Genomic DNA, 23,329 nt, shown 5'->3' with positions numbered 1-23,329 from the left:
CTTTCTCCTTCAAAGTCACTCTGTTTTCATCACATTTCATCTGTCTTCAGGTATGGAAAGAAAGCACAAATTCCTTTATCCAGATCATCTAAATATGAATGGTGGTCTCTTGATAAATTGGGGTATTTCATGGCCCCGGTACACAACACTGCCACCATGTTGACAATCAACAAACCAGTAGGTAACAGAGCCTTGACCAAAAACAGTCTAAATGACTGGCAAAGCTCATGTTGGTCTCCTTACAGAAGGTGGGGCCCAGGGCAATCAGGTGACAGCGAGGACCACCAGGGGAATTCATTCCACAGTGAGCGTGTGCATGTACGTGTACACACACACACACACACACACACCCTACAGAACATGATGACTTTTCTTCTGGGATGGATTGCTGGATTTTTGTTTTTCTTTGTTTCCCTTTCCTTCACAAAATGGTGAAAAACCCTTCCTGGGGGTGGGGAAGCTTATTTCTGACCGTTGGGAGAAAAGAAAACAGGAATTGTTGTCATGACAATTAGTAGCTCATCAAAGCCTCATTTTGCTCATCAGCCATCATTGGCCTCCATCCTGCACCCCCGCACGTTCTTCTAATTCAATGCTCACCTAATGAATAACTCCTAGGAACAAAAGACCCTTTCAGGCTGGCACACATAATTATTACAGGAGACTTGCATAACTGTCGCAGACTACTCATGTTTTCAGGCCTGTCTCTAAATTTGGTTATTCACAACCTTTATAACTCAATATTATTGCCTAACTGTGATCATTTTCTAATTATCCTAATAATACCTATTAAATAATTCCCATTAAATTACTTAAACCAGAGCAGCACAGGCCAGCTCAAATACAACTTAACCTAATAAGCATTGGTCATTCATTAAGCACAGGGTAATCTCTTAAAAGGGGCTGAATAGAATATTAAACCGTAAAGGAATATCATTATTGCACAAATGTTATTACAAGTTAGAGTGTATTAATTTGGATGCCTGGTTTGCACATCTCCCATTTGGTTTCCTTTGGGGCCGCTCTTCTTGACTTGACTCTTAGTCTTCAGCCCCTGGTTGATCTGTATCTGTCACTCACAGAAGGACAATCAAGGACAAAAAGGCCCATAAACTTCACAGGGGAATTAAATTACCAAGGATATAAAGAAAATGAATGAAATCCATCTTCTGGCAAGTTAGCACACCTTTGAAAACACGACAAACTGGCTTGGTTTCTTTAGCTGATAACTCAACATAGCCTTTCTTTATATTCGAGGTGAGGGAGATTTTCAGAAACTTTAAAAATTTGCTTTCTAGAATTTGAATCTCAAGCAGTAAAGATTAGGATGTCAATTCTTTAAAAGCGTATGTGTGTGGATGTGGGGACAGAGTCCCAGAGAGCGGTTTTCAGGCTCTCGGCCTCACGTGGAAAGGTGCTGGCTCAGTTATTAGATGGCCATCCGCTGTGGCTGGGTGGCCACCAGCTGTTACCGGTTAGCTATTAGCCACTAATACAACTGCCGTGGCTACGCTAGGGGGTGTGTGGGTGGGTTGGTTGGCAGAGAAGCGGACAGCAGATTGCGGATCGTGTGGCTCCTGCTTCCTGTGTCTCCAGCGAGAATATAGTGGTATGACTCCCCTATCTATGGCTCCATTGGTGTTCCTTTTTGGCCTCACCATGTCCTGCGTTCTTGTACAGCGAGCGGGAGCTGAGACCCTGTATTACAGTGGATATTTAATATTATTTTGTAAAGTAATATCAAGTAGCATTTATTGAATGCCTGTAATGTGATAAACACTCTGGAAGACACTTTGCCCACCAATACCCTTAATTCTCAAAATGACGTGGTAATGTGGAGACTATTCGCTCCATTTTTCAGATAAGGAATCTGGGGCCAGAGAAGTTAAGTGATTTTTCTAGGACCACACAGCCTAAGTGCAATGAAACAGAATTTGAACTCAATGTTCTTTGATGCCTGGAATTCTACTTGCCCACTACGTCACACTGCCTCTCTAGCAAATGGAAACATGTCCTAGCTGTGCCGGGTTAGCCTTTTTATTTTTAAGGTTCCCACTGAGATCAGTGGATTCCTAAAGAAAAGTACCAGAGCTTTCTTGATCGGGACTGTGACCAAACATCAAACAAGTGCAGTTCATTGTACCAAAGTTTCTAGCAGCAGCTATAAAGACAGGCAGTGCCTGTCACTCCAAGCAGCAAGAAACAGTTATCACTTTTGTAATGAAGCCCATTTCTGGTGAATGGATTTGAGTTTTCTTTGCAAGGAAAAGAATAGCGTATTTTAGTAAGAAAAGGAACAAATATTTATTAACTATCTATCCCATCCACCCCACAGTTAGGCGCTATGCCAGGGCTTCCACATAAATTGTTTTAGCCAATCCTTACCACACATCCAAGAAACAGACCTGCTTACCACTCTTACTGTACCAAGAAGGAAACTGAGGCGCAGAGGGGGTAAAGGCAGACCCCAAAATTCCCCTTATTTCCAGAGACAACTTAACCATACAGCTAATCAAACTGAAACCACAGGCCCCTCACTTTGATGGGCCATTGCGAGGCTCTGGGAGCCGTCCCCACAGTATTGTAGGCATGACTTTGTCATACGGCCTTCGCAGGTGCTTCTCCCTCTGCCAGAACGATCTCCTCACCTCATTCGTTAACTCCTGTTCTTCCTCTGGGTCTCATCTTAATAGATCACCTCTTCCAGAAAGCCTCGCCTGACTGCCTCTCTCCCCAGGATCAGTTAGGAACCTCTTGATTCTGTTCCCATTGCACCCTAATGCTTGTTCCTATAACAGCACTTGTCCTCTTGTATTGTGGTTTATTTCTTTACATATCTGTGTCGCTCAACGGACTGTAAACTTCTCAAAGGCAGAAACTGTGTCACACTCATCATTATAGACCCACCATTTTCATGACCAACACATGGTAGGCCTTTACCAGGTAAATTCTGTTTGAATCAGAGAATCCAAAGCTATCAATGGAATAATTAATATTTAGTGTCAGACAATGTGCTAATTCATATATATGTATGAATTATATATACGTTGCTTGATACACACACACACACACACACACACACACACACACACACACATATATGTATCCTGTTTCCCTGAAAATAAGACCTAGCCAGACAATCAGATCTAATGCATCTTTTGGAGCAAAAATTAATATAAGACCTGGTATTATATTATACTATATTCTATTCTATTCTATTCTATTCTATTCTATTCTATTCTATTCTATTCTATTCTATTCTATTCTATTCTATAAGACTGGGACTTATAGTAAAATAAGACAGTATTATATTAATTTTTGCTCCAAAAGATGCATTAGAACTGATTGTCTGGGTAGGTCTTATTTTTTGGGAAACACAGTATATATAACATATATATGTAATTTCTTTTTTAATCCCTACATCAGCTCTATATGGTAGAAAACTACTATTATCCCCATTTTAGAGGACAAAAGTTCATAAAGATTTAGAACGTGACTGGCCCAAGGTCATCCAGTGAGCAAAGGGAGAAACCAGGATTTTGACTCCTAGTCTGGTTTATGAATCACTACCAACGTTGCTTGAATGCCCAAATATTTCTCCTGAATTTATCTTAACCCATGAATTTCAAAGAACATTTCTACTAGCAGTGGACAACTGGGCAGACCAGAAACCCAGTGACAAGGCCCTCAGGCGGACTGGTACCCCTAGTAATTCCAAAAGGGACTGCCAGGTTGATTGTGAAAGTGTGAAGCACTGTGGATTTAGCGCCGTCTGTCTATGCTGACACACCCACAGAGAGTGACAAAGTCTCACTGTTTTGCCCAGATGGTTAGACCAGCACTATACTCAGACCAGAGACCTGGGCCCAGGTTTTCCAGAAGCCTACCTGCTTCTCCTCTGAGCGCCTTCTCCAGCCTCACACCCTGGATCTCGGAAGCCCTCTGTCGTTCCTCCACTTCCTCCAGCTGCCTCTGGATGGCCTGCAATGCCAGGATTTTCCGTCACATGGGGACTTTCAATATGCTGAGTCACAGGAGGGGGCCCATTCTGCCATGTACTTTCCAAGAGGAAGAAGCCCTTTAATTTGTGATGTCACTTCCTTGGTTAATTGGATCAGGACCTCCAAATCCCCAAACAACCAGAACTCGACATTTTCCTTCGTTAGTATGAGAACATAAAGCAAGGAGTCTGTGGATCAGCGCAGTCTGCCCCCAAGTAGATGTTAAAATGGTCCCCTTTGACGAGGCCCATCCCACAGATGTGCTCTTAGGCAGAGGCTGCTCAGCTAGGTGGGCGGTGACCATGGCTCCTGGAACTCAGAGCCTCAGCCTCTGACTGTGTCATGGCAGAACCACCAGAGCTGCAGCCACTACTCAGAGTAGGACAGTTTGCCTATTCCAGAGGCAAACACAGAGCATGCTTACATTCCATTTTCCCAATAAGAGCCAGTAGAGACCTCCAAGAAGCTGGTCTGGAGCAGGAGACCGGGGCCAACTCCTGGGGCTGGGTGTTTCTTTCTTGGTTTGTCTGGCTCCTGTTCTCAGCTACAGATTGTACCTATTCTTTCATTGCGCCACGGGACTAAATGCCCAGGGGCCTTTTACTGTGCAAGCGTATGGTGGCTTTGTTACTAGCAGGTTATTAAGACACAAGATATTTGTCCCATTAAGGGACAACCTCACACCCTCCGTAGATTCACCATTGGCACCTATCGGTGTTTGGGCCATGACTGGGTTTGCATTTTCACGTTTACTTTCTCTACTAGCTAGTCCTCTCTTGTGTATATTAGAAAGGAAAACAAAGGGAAAGCCTTTCCTATGTACACGTTGTTCCTCATGTCAATTTTCTCTGCTTTCAGACGCCATGTTGCCAAAAGGCACCTCTCTTGGCAGAACAGACTTTGCACCTGGCAGACTAGGTATATTAAAGAAACTGGCAGTTGTTGGGGCAGGTAGAATGTGTGTGTTCTTCTTCCTCTATCTTACTCCAGCTCTGCTCACTCTGCTTCCTCCTTAATGCCAAATTTTTAAGTCTCCCCTGGATTCAGGGGTACAATTGCCAAAGCACCTCCAACCCTATGCAGAGACCTGAGCAGGGTTGGGGCTTGAGCAGCCACCTGGCTCTTCTTGTGCCAGCTAAGAGTGCTTAAGCCCCAAACATAAAATCTGAACTAGATGGGAATGCTATCTAAAACTACTTGTAATTTCATGCCCACTTCCTCTCTGTGTTTCTTTTAGGAATAATTATATCTTTATAAATCCATCTCTTGCTGGCATAGTGTAGAATTGCCAAAGGAAGGGAAACATTTAAATAACTTTATTACTGATTACTTTGCAATTATGGCTATGTGGTTGTTATGGACTGAGTAGAATCCCCCCAAATTCTTATGTTGAAACCCTAACTGCCAAAGTGACTGTGTTTGAAGACAGGGCCTTAAAGGAGGTAAAAAAGGTTTAATGAGGTCTTGAGGGCAGGGCCCTAATCTGATACGACTGGTGTCCTCATAAGAAGAGACACCAGAGATTGATCTGTCTTTCTCTTTCTCTGCATGTGCACAGAAAAGCAGGCCACGTGAGGACACAACAAGGCGGCTGTCTATAAGCTAGGAAGAGAGTCCTCACCAGAAACCAACCCTGAAGGCTACTTGATCTTGGACTTTCAGCCTCCAGAACTGTGAGAGAACAAATTTCTGTTGTTTAATCACCCACTCTCTGGTATGTTATGGCAGCCCAAGCTGGCTAATATAGTGGTCATTCTTTAGAAACTAAGGATGAAAATCTCAAAGACTAACAAGGGCTTCAAAATAGGACTCAAAAGGCCATTGTAATTCTTCTCTTATCACTACCTACTATCTGAAAATATAAGGAGAGGATATTGCTAATTGCCAATCCATATCAAAAAGACTTATCTTGTTCTCAGAAGGCAAAGAAACCTGTTTCAGAAGTTGAGAGTGGACAGAGGGGGTTGATGGGAATTTTCCCTGTCCACTGGTAGCTCTCAAGTCAGCCACTATGAGGGGTAAGGGAGGTTGGGTTCATTGACTTCCGTCCTGTCAGAAACAACAAACAGGTCTACATGGTCAGATAAAGGGGATAACTGGAGAAAAGGATATAAGCATATACTGGATTAATATGGGTGGTTATCCTAAGTCCTTTTGTCCTAAAACCTAACTGTTCTTCAAGGATAGCTTTAGGGTCTTCAGGGAGAGGGAGAATGCCTTGACTTTCTGCTTTATGTTGCCTGTCTGTGATAGAGGTGGGCAGATCCACTTGGGCAGAAATGTTTGCAGCATGCCAGGAAATGGGATTGGAATGCTGGATGCTTACGGTTTCAACGAATTTTGAAATAGAGGCAGCCCCTAATAGTTGTGACTTTAGCAAAGACACTCTCAGGAAGATGGAAGAAGGCTGTGCCCTCACAGAGGACAAAACTAAGGCCACTGCTACAAGGACAAAGTCAAGATCTGGGATGGTTCCCAAAGCCATGTGTTGGCTGTCATTTCAGGCTCAGTTTGCTGGAAACATGCCTGCAGATGGCCTGGAAGTGGGCCAGCTCAATAGCTGGGCTCTCCAAGCCCCAGGGTCCCACCAAGGATTGAACCAGGGTCTTTAGAATGACCACACACCTGGTGGCTCAGAGAAGGGGAATCGTCTTTCTCCAGCCCGCTTCCCTCAGTGCAATACACAGACTTCCAAAGGGCTTTCAGGTCCGGATTCCCAGGATCCCAGACCCCCTCACTCATCTCAAGGTTATTTTCTGACCTGAGCTTTATGAAGCCTTTTCAACTCTTCTTGCTTAACCAGTTGTTTTGTTGCCTTTTCTAGCTTCTTTCTTCTTCTAAGTGTCTTCTCCTCCTATAAAAACCAACAGAGAAGAAAAAAATTCATGTTTGAGAAGAATGGGGTTGAAATGTATCAAATACTGTCATAGGCTTCTGCCCTCTCCAACCAAACCACTGCTTAGCTTCTAGAACAATGACATCCAATAGAACCTTCTGCAGTGGTTGAAATGTCCTATGTTTGTGCTGTCTAAAAGTTGGAAGCCACCAGCCACATGTGGCTGTTGGATACTTGAAATGAGGCTAGTGTGATTAAGAAATTTAATTTAAAATTTAATTAAGTGTAAACTTAATTAAGTGTAAACTTAAATCACCACATGTGGCTAGAAAGTACCAGATTGGGAAACTGGTGTGTGTGTGTGTGTGTGTGTGTGTGTGTGTGTAGGGAGTAGCTTTATAGAGCACTGACTTGGTTCAGTTGAAGGAAGGAATAATATAAAAATTATACTCTATATAGGTGTTCCCAGAAGGCCCAGGGATGATGATGAGCCTGGGACAAACACACACACACACACACACACACACACACACACACACACACACACACACACACTACCAGAAAACAAGTTAACAGCTTTAAATAGTCCTTAGGTTGGGTCTACACGGCCTAATTAAACTTAAACCTGGGAATAGAGGAGCATATCTAAATCAAATGAAAGGGTTTCTTGGCTGGAGAGAGGCTTAAGATTGCTTCTCTTCCCCACTTCACTTTGCTTGTACAAATACATCACTAATGTCACTGGGTTCTCTGTGTGCCTGGGCTTGTAAAATACAGAACTTTCCAAATTGATGCTTTTAAAATAGATGTCTAGATCGTAATGGTGTCACTTCCAGGTTTTAGATACCAGAGAAAGAAGAAGTAGCGGTGAGGCCAGCTCCACATATTTGAAAGTTCAGGAGATACTTCTGACTGGAGAAACAGCAGATGATAATGGTTAAGCACTGGGCCCCGGAGCATACAAAGCTGGCATCCATCCCCAGCTGAGCTGCGTGAACTTCAGTATGTCATACACTTTCTGAACTTCACGTCTTCAGAGACATGAGTACGATTTAATGCCTACCTTGTAGGGATGTAATAAGGATTAAATGAGATAAGGTGGATCAAGCCCTTTGCAGAATACTTGAAAAATATATATGATAGCTATTCAGTAAGTACCATTTATATTATTAGTAGTATGATTATTATATTATAAATTAGCATAATTATAATTTTTTACTACAATCCATTATTTTCATCTATTATATGTGTTTTGGGGTGTAATAGTATATATGTATATATATATAATATGTGTATGTGTGTAGGAGTATATATATTATACATATGTGTACATCCTAGATATACAAAATAAGTGTTCAAATTGGGCTAGTCTTATTATGCATTTGCTTTCTCTGAGCATACACACCAATTTTCTACATTAGGGTGAGGATTAAAGCATGCTAGAGATTCCTTTTTAATGCTGGCAGAAACAAATATGGAATTAGAAAATTGTTATAGCTAGGCTGGTGCCTGGGTATTCAATAACTGTGGTTGAACTGAATGTTTGCCCATTAAAAGGACCATAAATTTACATGTGGGGAATAGACCTAACAGGGCTGACACCAGATACTGCCAGAGGACTCTGAGTCCATAACAGAGGTTAGAGATTGTGCCTGAAAAGCATGTGTCTTTCCAGGGCTTCTTGGATCATTGTCATTCTGTCATCCATTCCCTAGAGAGACCATCACTCTCCTTAGGAAAGCATCCAGCTTCAGGGTTCAGAATGTCTATAGATCATTGGTGAAAACATCTATCTCAATGAAGAAACTTGATTTTTCTAGAATTCTTACGATCTAGAATCCTAAAGATCTCATCCTTGGAAGGAAATTTTGGCTCTCAGAACTCAAACTTATTCCATATAATATCATCTCTAGCTCTAGGGGGTGACTTCCAGATTGACTGCCAACCACTTTGAACAGAGGTTCTGGGCCATTTGGGTGGGGGAACCCCTCTATTAGCCAGCCAGGACCTTTCTGGAAATGCTGGGGAGGGGAGCGTGGTAGAGATCACTGGTAGTTGTCATCCAGAGATAGTCTAACTTAGTCTATGGGGAGTCAGCTCATTTACTTAGCAAATATCTCTCGAGTTTACAATCTACTAACCTACGTAGTAACACCCAGCATTTATTGAGTGCTATGTACCAGACACTGTACTGATTACCTCACACGCATCATCTTATTTAGTCCTCAAATTTAACCTTACAGGTAAGGATATCAAAACTCAGAGAGGTTAAATAACTTGCCCTAGGTGACACAATTAGTAATTCGACCTTCCCTGTGCCACATACTGTCCAGGCACATCAACGATCTCTGCTTTAGAGAAATGGCAAAGTTTTCCTCCAAATTAAGACCATTTTTAATACAATTCCAAGGGAGGATGCTTCAACAGCACTGTGCCGTCTTAGCACTTCCCAGCAGCACAGCTGCCAAAACCCAACTGTTTTATCAAAAGTCAGCAAAACAGAACCTAGAGGAGGAAAGAAACTCCTTTGTGGCTTTTCATTAAAAGATGTTGACATAGAAATGAAGGATGATTTATTAACGCTCATATAGCCTTACGATGTGCCAGGCACAGTTCTTATATCCTCAGTGATGGTGATGACGATACAGAGAGGAAAAGAAAGACTAAGGACTAAAGAAAAAAAGATGCTCCAGTCTCTCAGACCCAGCCATTGGTTTGGGAGTAGAAGCCTTGGGGGGCAAAGCAATGAGAAGAGGTGGAGTGTGCATATCCTGTCTCCAGTTTTCTGTGCAAAGCTTCATTGAGCGACGTGGGCTCTGGCCCACATGTCTGGGGACACACCTGTATGGGACAGAAGGGAGAAGGCAACTAGGGGGGGAAAAACTCCCTTCGTCCCTTCTATGTGAGCCCTTGGGAAATTGTAAAGAAATAACCATTTGGCCACCTTCCCTTCCTGCCAAGAGCAAACCATATCAGAAACCAGGTGAAGGAGGTGAGCTGCAGTGATGCCTGGCTTTGTTCTGGGCCAGCAGGGCACAGGGGCTATCTGCAACATTTGCCCTAAATATCACTGTCTTGCTATTTTGACATATTTGGGCCACGCCGTTCTCTTATTTTCCAAGAGTGTCAGGATGGCTGATGCTGGGGCCTCTGCCTCATTTGAATACAGAAATAACTCAGGGTCACTCAAGGGGTAAGAGGGGCAGTAAGGAAATCCCCGAAATCAACACAAAACAGAATTAATTTATGTTGAGTAACAAACTAATCAGAGACACCTAGTTAGAAAAGTAAGAGTCCATCCATATTCTCTCATTCTTTCATATTCTCTCTCTCTCTCTCTCTCTCTCTCTCTCTCTCTCTCTCTCTCTCTCTCTCTCACACACACACACACACACACTCATGCCATGTCCCAGCCTCCTCCTGACTTGCTCCAGGCAGGGCCGTGGGGAGCTGGAACCCCTGAGTGACTTGAGATGACGCCAACGCTCCCAGTGCCAGATATGGAAAAGTTGACTCTAAGTAAATAAATTTGGTTCTCTCCCCTTCTCTTCAGATCCTCACTGCTCCAAAAAATAAACACTGCCAGAGCAGTGAACTGTGTCTCTGTCCACCCGGGAATCATTTTAGGTCCAGCCATTCAGTGCCCCAGCCCCAGTGAAACTGCTCTAGCCCCAGTGGATAAAGAAAACAATAGTGAGCTTTGGTCATGGGACATGTGTCTCTGTGTATGTGACAGATACATTTAAAGACATATAACAATTTTTGCGTTTTCAAATCTATGGGCATGGGAGTTGTTTAGCGTGTTCACCAGCAATATTAATGCTCATTAAGCAAGAAGGAGACCTGCCATCTCCCCTGCCAGCCCCGGCTAGTTCCTTCCACAGCAGGGATCCTTGAAGTATCCATGTCTACATGCAACCGCATGGTTCATTTCATATTTCTGATTAGAATAAACATAACATTTTCCATGCAATCTGCCTCGAGTGCTTCTTAAATGAAGCTGTGCTTCCCCCAGAGACATATGCATCTGCTTGTTGTAATTTTTTCGATAGTTTGCTTGTTGGACCACAAATTAAACCCACTGTAAGAGCTGCAGTCACCAAATGGTTTCAAGTAAATACGTGTTATTTTTCCCCTTTTCAATTTTACATCTCTGAGAAAGGCAAGCTTATAAAAATTAACAATAACAACAAGAAAGAGATAATTTTTGGGGCAGTCCAGGTAGAAAGAGCAGTTGCTGTCAGATGCAATGAAACGTGATCCTCCTAACGAAACCACTGCAGCTGGAGCCCACATTGGGTCTGAAATCTGGATGGTAAACAGCCCCACAAGCCAAGGCCCTTTTTGGTTTGCCAAGTGTTGTTACCTTTGACTGCAAAGAAAGCTGGGGATCAAATTCTTCATCTGCAGAGGAGGAGGTGGTGGAAGAGGCAGGCTCTGTCACCTGCGCCCTGATGGAGACGCGCTTGGGACCTGAAATGAGAACAGAAGAACTCACTGAACTCGTAGCTTCTTTTCTTGCTTAGTGACCCAAAGCTGCCTCTCCCTCCTCTCCTCTAGCCCCATTCCCTCCCTCCCTGCCCTCCCCTCACTGCACCTGCCGTGAGCCTGAGGCGGCAGTACCTAAGGGCAACTGAAAATTTGGCCCTCCATGTTAATTACATCTCTGGGTCCCTGCCAAGAGCTTTGCAGCTCTCTCTTCACGTTAAAAATAAAGGTATTATGCAGAAATCAATTAATTCCTTAAACACCATTTATATGGTGTATTGCTTAGAACGCATTCAGAGATGAAATCTATTATTAAAATGCTTGTCTGAAGTTAGCTGAGTTACCTAAATGCTTGTGTAAGGTTTGTTCTGCAGAGTAATTGAATGCAAAAAAGTCAGAGCCAGCTCTTAAACAAATCGCCCTTCTGCGGCTCACAGCATCTGGCACCCATTTTTACTACATGACATCTGCTCAGTGTAAAAGAGCTGGCGTCAGAATGTCTGGTCATAGAAAAAAAAAAATCCCAAATGTAATCAGAAGCAAAAGGACTCTAAGCCTAAGGTTTTATCACATAGTCTCATGCAACATAAATATTTCATTAATTATGGCTAAACAAATGCCACTTTTATTTTCCCAACTTGCAGATATTATCACATCATCGAAGTGATGATTCAAATGCCAGGAAAAGCGGTTTAAGATAGGGAGGGCTCCACAATGCTGGGCCCGCGGGAGAGCTGAAGTCGACGGGAGATGCCAACCTCCGAACAAGAGGTAGATGGTCCGAGGCAGCAAAGTGCTCATGTTCACGAGCATCTCTTTGTGATCTGGCTGTGGACCATGTGTGATAAAGTCTTCCAGGTGCCACAGGAGGCTTTTATTCTTCTCAGCAAAAACATCTGCCCCTACACATCAACCTGATGCCGAGTTAACGATTAATATCTGGATGAACGCACTCTAGACACTGACTATCAGAACTAGCTAGGACTCCGTGACAGGAAATGCACTACTCTTTACACTGCCACAGCCGCTTATACCTGAACAGAAATATGTGTTGGGTGGGGAGGAAGATGGAGAAGCAATTCCAAGCCAACTGACAATTCTGGTCTGCCTTTTTCTCTCTCCATAACTTTCAACTATTTACCCCAGTGGGAGAGGCCAAGTTTTTAAAAAATAATCATTTTAACCTCCAGGACCACATTTACATATGCTGTTATTCAAAGCAAAATAATGCAAAACATCTATAGAAGAACACGATGTCTCTGGGGAGGGAGTTATTTGCTTTCCACTTTAATTTGCCAGATGGGAAAGCTCAGGTGAAGATAGAATCAGGGAGCTGCATGATAATGGAGGAGTCATTGTCAGGGTTGAACTGAGATTGTTTCCCAGCTGCAGCCAAAAATTACCACTGAATACTTGAGAGTGTGTGAGCTTGAGGAACTTTTACCTCCCTGAGTCTCTGGGGAATCATGATTTCTAACGTGCAGATTTGTTGTGCAAGATTAAAGATAATCAATGTAAAGAGTCTAGCACAGTGCCTGGCTCATTGGAGGTACTTAAATAAATGTTATCAGCATCAGTAGCAGTCACTGCTTCATCATTATCAATGACTCAAATTAACAATACTGCAATATTAATAAAACTGCCTGATTAACCTTTCTTTAGTGGAAGAAGTATAATAACCTAAGGTTGAAACTTTTTCTAACTCTCAATAACAAATTTAATATTTCCACTGAATTTCATTTTGAAACCAAGGAGAAAATGTTTCCAAATATAATATATTTCTTAGACTTCTGGCAAAGGTATATAAAGTTATGTATGTGCCTCTGCACCTCTTCCCCTTAAGCCTCTTCCATCATAGAACTATCCATTCTAGGAGTTTACTGTTCATTTGCAAAGTTTAAAAAATTTGGCAGCATTATTTCACTCTGGCTAAAACAGAGTGACAGATTCTAGAATTGATCTCCCACCACAAAGCCCTAGAAGTCAGGACAAAATATATAAAGCAGCTGTTTCCAGGCCCTGGAAAACAGGCAATGCAGAGCTGTGATAAAGGTAAGAACAGAAGCAAATGAGGTCAGCCCCACAATTGCAACAGCTTCCTCTGTCTAGAGGCACTTCCTTCCAGACTACAGTACAGGTAAGAAGAACCTTAACAGAGCATAGCTGATGCATTGGGTTGAAAAGACAGAGATCAAAGTTTGGGCAGGCTGGGGCAGCTGGAATGTGTGAGGGAGAGTGCTGGAGAGGCGGGAGCTTGCAGAAGAAGAAAAAACAACTTCAGAAATGAACATAGAGATTCTCTTGAGTCTATTGCTTAATAGTAAACTATAGGTACATAGAGAGAAATGGCTTGAAGTTGGGCAAATAACTGCTGGGGAGTTATAGGCTAAATAATTTCTAAAGCTTTTGCAGGACTGGGAAATGTTCAAGTTCTGTCCATCCAGGGTAGAACAGACACTGGGGACATTAGGAGAGACCACAGAAAGAGTTCCACTTTAGTAGTAGGGATAATTGAGCTCTAGAATAAAAGTTATTATAGACTCATCTAAATAAGCCTAAACACAAGCCTTTAAAGAAATAAATTGATCTCCAAGTACTTTACTGCCTCTCCATACATTTATTTCCTACTTAATATTCTTTAAATGAATAAACAAAACCTAGACACGCTATATAATGTAATAGTCACAAAATCTAGCAGCTACCAGGATTCACCCAAAATAAGACCTAAACGGAAAATAAGCCCTAGCATGATTTTTCAGGATGACATCCCCTGAACATAAGCCCTAATGCATCTTTTGGAGCAAACCTTAGTATAAGACCCAGTCTTATTTTTGGGGAAACACAGTAGTAAACAATTACTAAAAAAACAAAACAAAACAAACAAACAAAAAACCATCACAGGACAATGAGTCTGGTAATCAAGAGAAAAATCAATCAATAAAAGCAGACTCAGAAATGACAGAAAAGGCAGAAATAGCAGACAGGATTTAAAAGTAGCTGTTGTAAAAATGCTCAAGATTTTAAAAGAAAACATGAACAGAATGAGAAGTAAAAAGTATTTAAAAAGAACCAAATGGCCCGTATATAGATGAAAAATACAAAATCTGAAATAAAAATTTCACCAGATCAGCTTAACTAACGGTAGATTAAAAACTGTAGAGGAAAATATTAAATAATAGCTATTTATCCAAATGAAACACAGAGAAAAAAAGACTGAAAAAATAAACAGAATCACAGTGATCTGTGGGACAATATCAAGGGATCTAAAATACATGTGATTGGAGTGCCAGAGGAGATAGGAGGAGACAGGAACAGAGAAAAGTAGTTATGGCATAACAATGCTCACACGTGAACTTAATAAAAATTATTAATCCACGATTCCAAGAAGCTCAATAAACCATAAGCAGGGTGAACACAAATAAAATCACAGAGATATATATGTTTTCTTAAAAGCAGAGAAAAATGACACATTGCATACAGAAAAACAAAGAATGTCCACGGATATCTCATCAGAACCTAAATAAGCCAAGACAATGGAACATCATTAAAATTGTGAAAGAAAAGCCTGTCAATTTATAATTTAGTGAAACAACCCATTCAAAATGAAGTAAAAGTGAAGGCTTTTTTTAGAAAATAAAAAAGCTAGGATGATTTGTTGTAAGCAGACATGCAAACAAAAAAAATGCTAAAAGAAATTCTGTAGCAGAAGGAATATGAGGTCGGACAATTAAGTTTGCGAACTCATCCTAGAAAAAGTGCTACATACCTCACTGCTGAATATCACTACGGTCACCTTTGAAGTACTCCCTTGGTAAACTGCACCGATGCCAGCACCTAGTCAACCCTTCAAAGCAATTTTGGAACTCTTTTTCTGGAATGGCTATCACAACTGTCATTGTATTACCCTTGATGTCCTGAATGTCATCAAAATGTCTTCCTTTCAATATTTCCCCTATCTTCGGGTAAAGAAAGAAGTCATTGGGGGCCAGATCAGGTGAGTAGGAAGGGTGTTCCAATACAGTTATTTGTTTACTGGCTAAAAACTCCTTCACAGGTAGTGAGGTGTAAGCTGGCGCATTGTCGTGATGCAAGAGCCATGAATTGTTGGCGAAAAGTTCAGGTTGTCTAACTTTTTCATGCAGCCTTTTTAGCACTACCAAATAGTCAACTTGGTTAACTGTTTGTCCAGTTGGTACAAATTCATAATGAATAATCCCTCTGATATAGAAAAAGATTAGCAACATCATTACAACAAGTTCTTAAACTTAATTATCTGACCTCGTATACCAAGTGGAATGAAGAGCTCCAGTAATGGTAAACATAAAATAATTTTTCTTTGTGGTTTTTTAATGTCTTTTAAAGATAATTGACTATTTAATGTAAGATAGCAGGCAATAACAAGAAATTCATATATTGGTCTCTGTCTCCGGTTCCCACTAATATTTGGTCTTTGACCCCAGTTGCTGACAGTGCTCCTAAAATCTTGTAATTTACTGAAAAGAATGTCTGACATAGAACTCGTAAGTCCCGTGGAATTTCCTGGGTGATAGGAGTGATTTTTGTTCTAACAAGGAGACTCTTTATGGGTTCCTGAATGAGGGCTGGTCACTAGAAAGAACAAGCCATGATCGGAAGAGTGGAACTTTTAATCCTATCCTCCAAGCTCCAGAGAGAGGAGAGGGGCTGGAAAACAAGTTAATAATCGATCATGCCTATGTGATAAAGCCTCCATAAAAACTCCTAAAGAACAGACTTCAGAGAGCTTCTGGCTTGGTGAACATGTCCATGTGCTGGGAGGGTGGTGCACACCAACTCCATGGGGACAGAAGCTCCTTCACTGGGGACCATTCTTGATTTCGCCGTATGTATCTCTTCATCAGGCTAGTCATCTGTTTCCTTTATTATATCCTTTGTAACACACTGGTAAGTATAAGTAAGTGTTTTTCTGAGTTCTGTACCATTCTAGCAAAATACTGAACACAAGGAGGAGTTTGTGGGGACCTCTATTTATAGCTGGCTGGTTAGAAGTACAGATGACAAACTGTAAGGGTATAGAAGATTTGAGTAACACTACTAATAAATTTGACCTAAGTGATAAGTATATACAGAGCAACACCCCCCAATAACTAGAGAATATACATTCTGTTCTAGAGCACATGGAACGTTTACTAAATTGGTGCTATGCCAAGCCATAAAGCAAGTATTAACAAAATTCAAAGGACTGAAGTCATACATAGTATATCTTCTGACAACAGTGAGATTAAGCTAGTAATAAGTAATTTAAAAATAAAACTAGAAAATCTCAAAATGGAAAATTAAGCAATACTTTTCTAAGAATCTATGGATCAAAGAACTGAAAATAATTTAAACTGATGATAAAAATATGGCAAAACAAAATGCCTAGGATGCAGCTAATGCAGTGGTTAGAAGAAAATTTAGAGCTTTAAATATACACATTATGCAAAGAAAAGTTGAGAATTAATGCTGTAAGATCTACCACCAATTGAACCTAAAGAAACTAAAAGGAAAAAGATAATGAAGATGAGAAGAGATTATGAAAGACAATAAAGATGAAGCAGAAATAAAACAGAAAATTAACAAAGCAAAAATTTGGTTCTTTAAAAAGACAAATAAAATTGATAACCTCCTTAGAAGAATGACTAAGAAAAAAGAGACAGAAAACACAAATTACCATTATTGGAAATGAAAAAGTCCTAGGGTATTAAAAGAAGGTATTATATAAACTATTTTATGACGATTTGAAATTTTAGATAAAATGGAGTAATTTATTGAAAAACACGATTTACCCAAACTGACATAAGAATAGAAAATCTGAATAATTATATGTCTATTAAAGAAACTGAAACCATAATTAGAAACCATTTTAGAAAGAAAATTTTAGGCTAGATGACAGCATTAGTGTAAAAATGTTTAAAAAAGAAATACCAATTTATTTTTAAAACTCTTTCGGAGAATAGATCAAGACAGAATCCTTCCCAACCTGTGTTACAAGGCTAGCATAAGTTTGATAACAAAACCTGACAAGGATATTGCAAGAAGGAAAAATTTTAGAACAATGTCTCTCACGAACATAGGTGCAAAACTACTAAAAACAGTTAGCAAAACCAATACAGTGAGAAAAATATAATACATTATGACCAAGTTGGGTTTACCCAAGGAACTCAGTAATGGTTTAACGTTTTCAAAATCAAACGTAATCCATGTAATTCAGCACATTATTGATTAAAGTAAAAAAAAAAATTATCTCATTAAATGTAGAAAAACATAGTAAGCTGGCTTAAGGAAAAATGTAATTCTATCAAAAGCAAAAAGTTGTATTCAATACATTTAATAGAAAAACATTTTACACTACTTCAGTTTTAAAATTTAAATTAACATGAAATAAAATTAAAAATTCAGTTCTTCATTAACACTAGCCATATCTGAATTGTGAAATAGTGGCTACCATATTGGGCAGTGCTGTTCTAGAAGGTAACACAGAACAACATATTTATGATCTCAGGAAAGATTTCATAAACAGGATACGAAGTCAATAATACAGGAAACTATCGATAAATTTGGCTTCATTAAAGTAAGTACTTCTTTTCATCAAAAGACGCTTTCGGAGAGTGAAAAAGTGAGCCAAACAGTGAGAGAAGATATTTACAATACGTATATCTGAGAGAGGACTTATATCCAAAATCTAACTGGATTACAAATCAATAAGGAAAGGGCTATCTACACAAGAAAAGCATGGGCAAAACATTTCATACAAGACAATATCTAAATAAGCATTTGAAAAGTAATGTGACATCATTATCAGGTAAATGCACATTAAAACCACTACACCTCCATAAAAATGGCGACATCGAAAAACCAAAACTGAGACTGTCAAGTGTTAGCAAGGATGTGGGTCAGTGGGGAGCTCTTATTTCCTGGAGGGCATACACAGTGGCACAACCACTTTGGAAAACTGACAATATTTTCTAAAGCAAACCATACATGTCTACCCCATAACCTATCAATTCCATTGCCAGGTATATAACTGACAAAGTTTCTCCCTTTGAACAAACTTCAGCCAAGCTCCTCTGGAGCTGTTTTTTTGACTAGGCCTTAACCTTGGCCTATAAAAACTACAGACCCTCACCATAAAGTATTTAGCCCACTCACTTCTTCCTACATTAAAAGACTTAAATACTAGCACAGTTTCTAACAGCTCAAGGCCCCTTCCCGAGGAGGGGCCTCGCCCTCCTTAAAGTACCTACTTGAGAGAACTCAAGGGTGACAAAAAAATGTAGCTAATGCTCTAGCTAACACATTCAAACAGGCCCCTGACCACCCCATTTCTTAGAGTTCACTATCATAAAAAGGGCTTAGAGTTGAGAATCCTTCCTCTGTCCCTTTGAGATGTGTGAGTATATGTATCTCCTACCCTTCAGGAGTGTCTTTCTCAAGAATCTGAAAGCCAGTCCTTTAAAGTGCAACCATCAGGAAGGATAGGGCCACTCTTCCCCAGTCTCGGTGGGAGGAGAGTCCTAACCTCAATAATTGCCAGCTAACAGATACAGCGGGCCTGATCAGCACTTACACTGGCCAGCCCTTAGTAACGTTTCACTTCTTTGTCTGCGGAGCCCTCCATTCAGCCCCTCTCCCTACTCCCTCATTCTCCCTATAAAACACCAAGCCACTTCTGTAAAAATCAAAGCGGAGTTCAGTTCATGCTGGGCTGTCTTCCCTGTCACAACAGTATACTGTAATTAAAATTTGTCCTTATTACTTTGACTAGTTATCTGGCTTTGTTTTATCTTTGACAATACTCAACAGAAAGGACATGTAGGAGTGCTCAAAGCTGCCTCACTCACAATAAAAACAACTGGAAACAACCTAAGTACCCAGCAACAGAATCCACAAATAAACTGTGGTATAGTCATACAAGGAAATAAAAAAATGTAGCAATGGAAAAGAATGAACCACTGCTACATTTAACTATTTAGATAAATCACTGCCTCAACATACATACCATGTGTAATGAAACAAGTCATGCACAAAGGAGTACATACTTGTATTAGTTCTCTATTGTTGTGGAAGCCGTGTACACCAATTTAGCAGCTCACAATGGCACCCATTTATTATCTCAAAGTTGTGTAGGTCACAAGTGCACACACAACTCAGCTGGGTCCTCTGCTCATCGTCTTCCAACGCTGCAATCAAGGTGTCTGCTGGGCTGGCTTCTCATCTGCAGCTTAGGGTTCTCTTCCAGCTCATTCTGGTTGTTGGCAGAATTCAGTTCCTAGTGGTGTAGTACGTGGGGACCATTTTCTTGCTGGCTGTCAGATGGAGGTCGATCTTAGCTCCTAGAGGCCTGTTCCCAGGCCTTCACAATAAGACAGTTTACTTCTATGGAGTCAGCAGGATTGTGTCTTTCTCACGCTTCAAATGTCTGACCTCAGGAAGGGCCCAGACCTTGGTAACAGTTAACCTGATTAGGTTAGGCCTACCCAGGATAATCTCCCTTTTGATTAACTCAAAGTTAATTGGTTTGGAACTCAATTACATTCTCAAAATCCCATAAACTAATCACAGCAGTGAAACCATCATATTCATATTCCCACCAATACTCAAGAGGACAAGATAATACTGGGTAAGTACATCAGGGACGGGAAGCGTGGGGTCCTCTTAGAATTCTGCCTACACTACTGAATGCTACAATTTTTATAAAGTCAAAAAACTATGAAAGTAATCTAAGATGATAAAAGTCAGATGGTAAGTACTTTTGTTTCGTGGCACCTATATTTGGGAAGAAGCACCCGGGAGGCTTCCGAGTGCTGCCCATGTTCTATCTCTTGATCTCAGACGTGATTACACAAATGTGCCCTTTGTAAAAATTCATCATGTGTGTATGCCATATTTGTGTACTTTATTGTATGTATGCTACACTGAAATAAAAGGTTTATTCAAAAAATAGAGAGGTTCTCAAGTGTCTTCTTTCATTTACATAAGGATAATAATTAGCATTAAAAGTGTTTGTATAAAATAGGCACTTGCAAGTACTTGAAATCAGTTTACATCCCTAAATAACTTAAACGCTCTGAGAAGTTTATGTACATTATTAATTTTCCTAGAAAGTTGTATAAATAAGACAGATTAAACTTCAGCAGGCTCTTATTTGACAGATGATAAACTCAAGATACTACAATTTGAATGACTTTTAAATTTCTCACTATCAATTTGAATACTGTTTTCTCTCTCCATTGCATGGAAGTACACAGCTACAAGCTAAATGTGTAAAGAACAGTGTCGATGTGTGTGTGTTTGGTGGGTTGGGCAGGGGCACGGGAATGAAAGCAGCTAATGGGCCTAATCAATAGGGTGGGTAAAATCTTAACATTCTTATGATACTTCCTAAAAACGTCTGAGAAAAACACAAAGCTCATCTATGATATGGGCCCAGGTATTCTTTCCAGAAATGGTCAGCCTTCACCTAATTCCATTCTCTACACTCGTATTCTGTTCCAAGCCAAAGAAATCTCACCATTTACTAAGGAACATACAAGTAGCTGTCCATGATAACTAAATCAGGAAAATACATTTACCCCAACTCATTAAAATCAGCACATATGGAAGTCATATAAATGTGATATAAATGAGCTAAAGGCCAATCTTACCTATGTATTTGATGCAAAATCTTACATATTAGGAAATAGAGCAGAGAAGAATAGTAAAATAATAAAACATCATGACCAAGTGGTATTTATTTCACCAATGCAAAGATGGTTCAATATCAGTAAATCTATTACATAGTTCGTATTAGTCAAACTGAGGAGAAAAAATCACACAGTCATCTTTAAAAGTGCTGAAATGATGTTTGATAAAATTCAACATCCATTTGTGATAAAAGTAGAGTTGACCCTGTTTAGAGATTAGGGGCACCCACCACCCATGCAGTAGAAAATTGGCATATAACTTAAATCACATACTTGGATTCCCAATTACCAGTTAACCCTGAACAACATGAGTTTGAACTGCTTGGGTCAACAGAAAAAAAAAAAAGTGTATAAATGAACCTGTGCAGTTCAAACCCACATTGTTCAAGGGTCAACTATACTTTTAATAAAATAGGATAAGATGACTATTTCCTTAAAATTATTAAATATATCTGGGTCAACCCAGGAGCCAGCATCATGATTAAATGGGAAAACATTATTATCATTAATGAGACATATTCTCATTAAGGTTAGGAATGTAATAAGGAAACCATTATCACTACCTTTATTTAATAGTGTTCTGGAGATTCTGAAAACCAAAGAAACTAAGGAAACAAAATAAATTAGACACACACAACTTTGAAACAAGAGGTAATATTATTATTTGCACATTATGATTGTACACTTGGGGAGGACACAGGAAAATTCACTGAAAAACTTTTACAAGCAAAGAGATTCAGTAAAATGGATGGGTATAAAATTACTACACGGGAACCAATAACTTTCATATACACAAATACAGTAGCAAGATAAAAATATTTTATTTACAATAGCAAAAAACCCCTAAACATATATAGCAATAAATATGCAAGAGTTATGTGATATAAAGTTTAGAATACTCCTGAGGGTCACCAAAAAAAGATATGAACAAATGGAAAGTCAAGTCATGTCATAAGATTGTAAATTCTTGCTAAGTTAGTTTATAAACTTAACTCAATCTCACAAAAGTACTCACAGGATTTTTTTTTTTTGATTCATATCCAAGCTGATACTAAGTTCATATCAAACAAGCAAGAAGAGCCAGGAAATTTTTGAAAGAGAAGATCAATAGTAGAATACTCTTCCTACCTGAGAGTATAATACAGAAATATATATATATATATATATATATATATAAATTAAAACAGTGTGATACTGATACATAACAGACAACTCAATAGAATATAATAGATGGTGTAGAAATCAATCCAAATACAAGAATTTGATGTATGATCAAGATGTCATCTCACATAAGAGAGCAAAAAGATGGATTAGTCACTAAATTATTAGGATAGCCAGGGAGATATCTCAAAAAAAAAAATAAGGTTGGATCCATATCTCATATTTCATACTAGGATAATTACTTGATGTAAATATTTAAATGCAAAAAATTAAAAATAGAAGACTAGAAGAAACTGTAAGAAAATTATTCTATAAACTTGGATGAAACTCTTTCTGAACTATTACATAAAGCCCAGAAGCCATAAAATGAAAAATTGCTTATAACTACTATACAAAAATAAAAATGTATACTCGTATGACAAAAACCACCATAAACAAAGTTAAACATAAACAAGAAACTGGGAAACGTATTTGTAATTCATATCACAAAATAGGGCTGACTTTCCCTTTAAATAGAATCCCTACATATCATTAAGAAAAATACCAACAACCCAACAGACAACTAGATAAAGAACAGAAACGATAGCTCACAGAAAAGGATATACAAACAACTCTTTAATATATGAAAAGATGCTCAATCACCAATCAGATTGGTAAAGATTAAAAACAAAAAATAGGTTGGGTAACACACTGGTTAATGCAAGCATAGAAACAGCACTCTCATACTTTGTTGCTGGGAGTATAAACCGGCATCACTTTGATGGGGGACAATTTGGAACTATCCATCAAAATTGTCAGTTCACATGTCCTTTGTTCCACCATTTCCATTTCTAGGAATTTATCCTACAGATACATTCATACATATGCCAAATGGCCTAAGTTCTTAATTATCATGTACTGTTTGCAATAGCAAAAGATTTAAAATGACTTAAACTTTCCATCATAGGGGATTTGCTATATGTAATAAATTATGGTACATGTACGTAATGGAATACCATGCAGTTCTAAAACAAAGAAAGGAAAAAGGTCTTTATGTTCTAATATGGAATGACCTCCAAAATGAAATTAACAGAACAAAAAAAAGTATGTACAATATGCTAGTATGCTTTCTGTGAAAAAAGAAAGAATATCATATGTAA

The 23,329-nt window shown here is 39.5% G+C and overlaps 1 protein-coding gene across 10 annotated transcripts in view; it reads right to left on the bottom strand.

The window, feature by feature from the left end:
* Positions 1–23,329, bottom strand: part of MICAL2 (microtubule associated monooxygenase, calponin and LIM domain containing 2) — a 203,305-nt gene that overhangs the window by 15,720 nt on the left and 164,256 nt on the right. For all 10 annotated transcript variants that reach the window (XM_074336000.1, XM_074336004.1, XM_074336003.1 and 7 more), the window contains 3 exons: positions 11,204–11,310; positions 6,763–6,855; positions 3,888–3,981 (listed from right to left, as the gene is read on the bottom strand). In XM_074336000.1, the coding sequence (XP_074192101.1) occupies positions 3,888–3,981; positions 6,763–6,855; positions 11,204–11,310 (294 nt within the window). The remainder of the gene's footprint in view (positions 1–3,887; positions 3,982–6,762; positions 6,856–11,203; positions 11,311–23,329) is intronic.

This window comes from Rhinolophus sinicus, linkage group LG06 (assembly GCF_036562045.2).
Source record: "Rhinolophus sinicus isolate RSC01 linkage group LG06, ASM3656204v1, whole genome shotgun sequence".
Lineage (NCBI taxonomy): Eukaryota > Metazoa > Chordata > Mammalia > Chiroptera > Rhinolophidae > Rhinolophus > Rhinolophus sinicus.
This window is presented reverse-complemented; position numbering and strand designations above follow the sequence as displayed.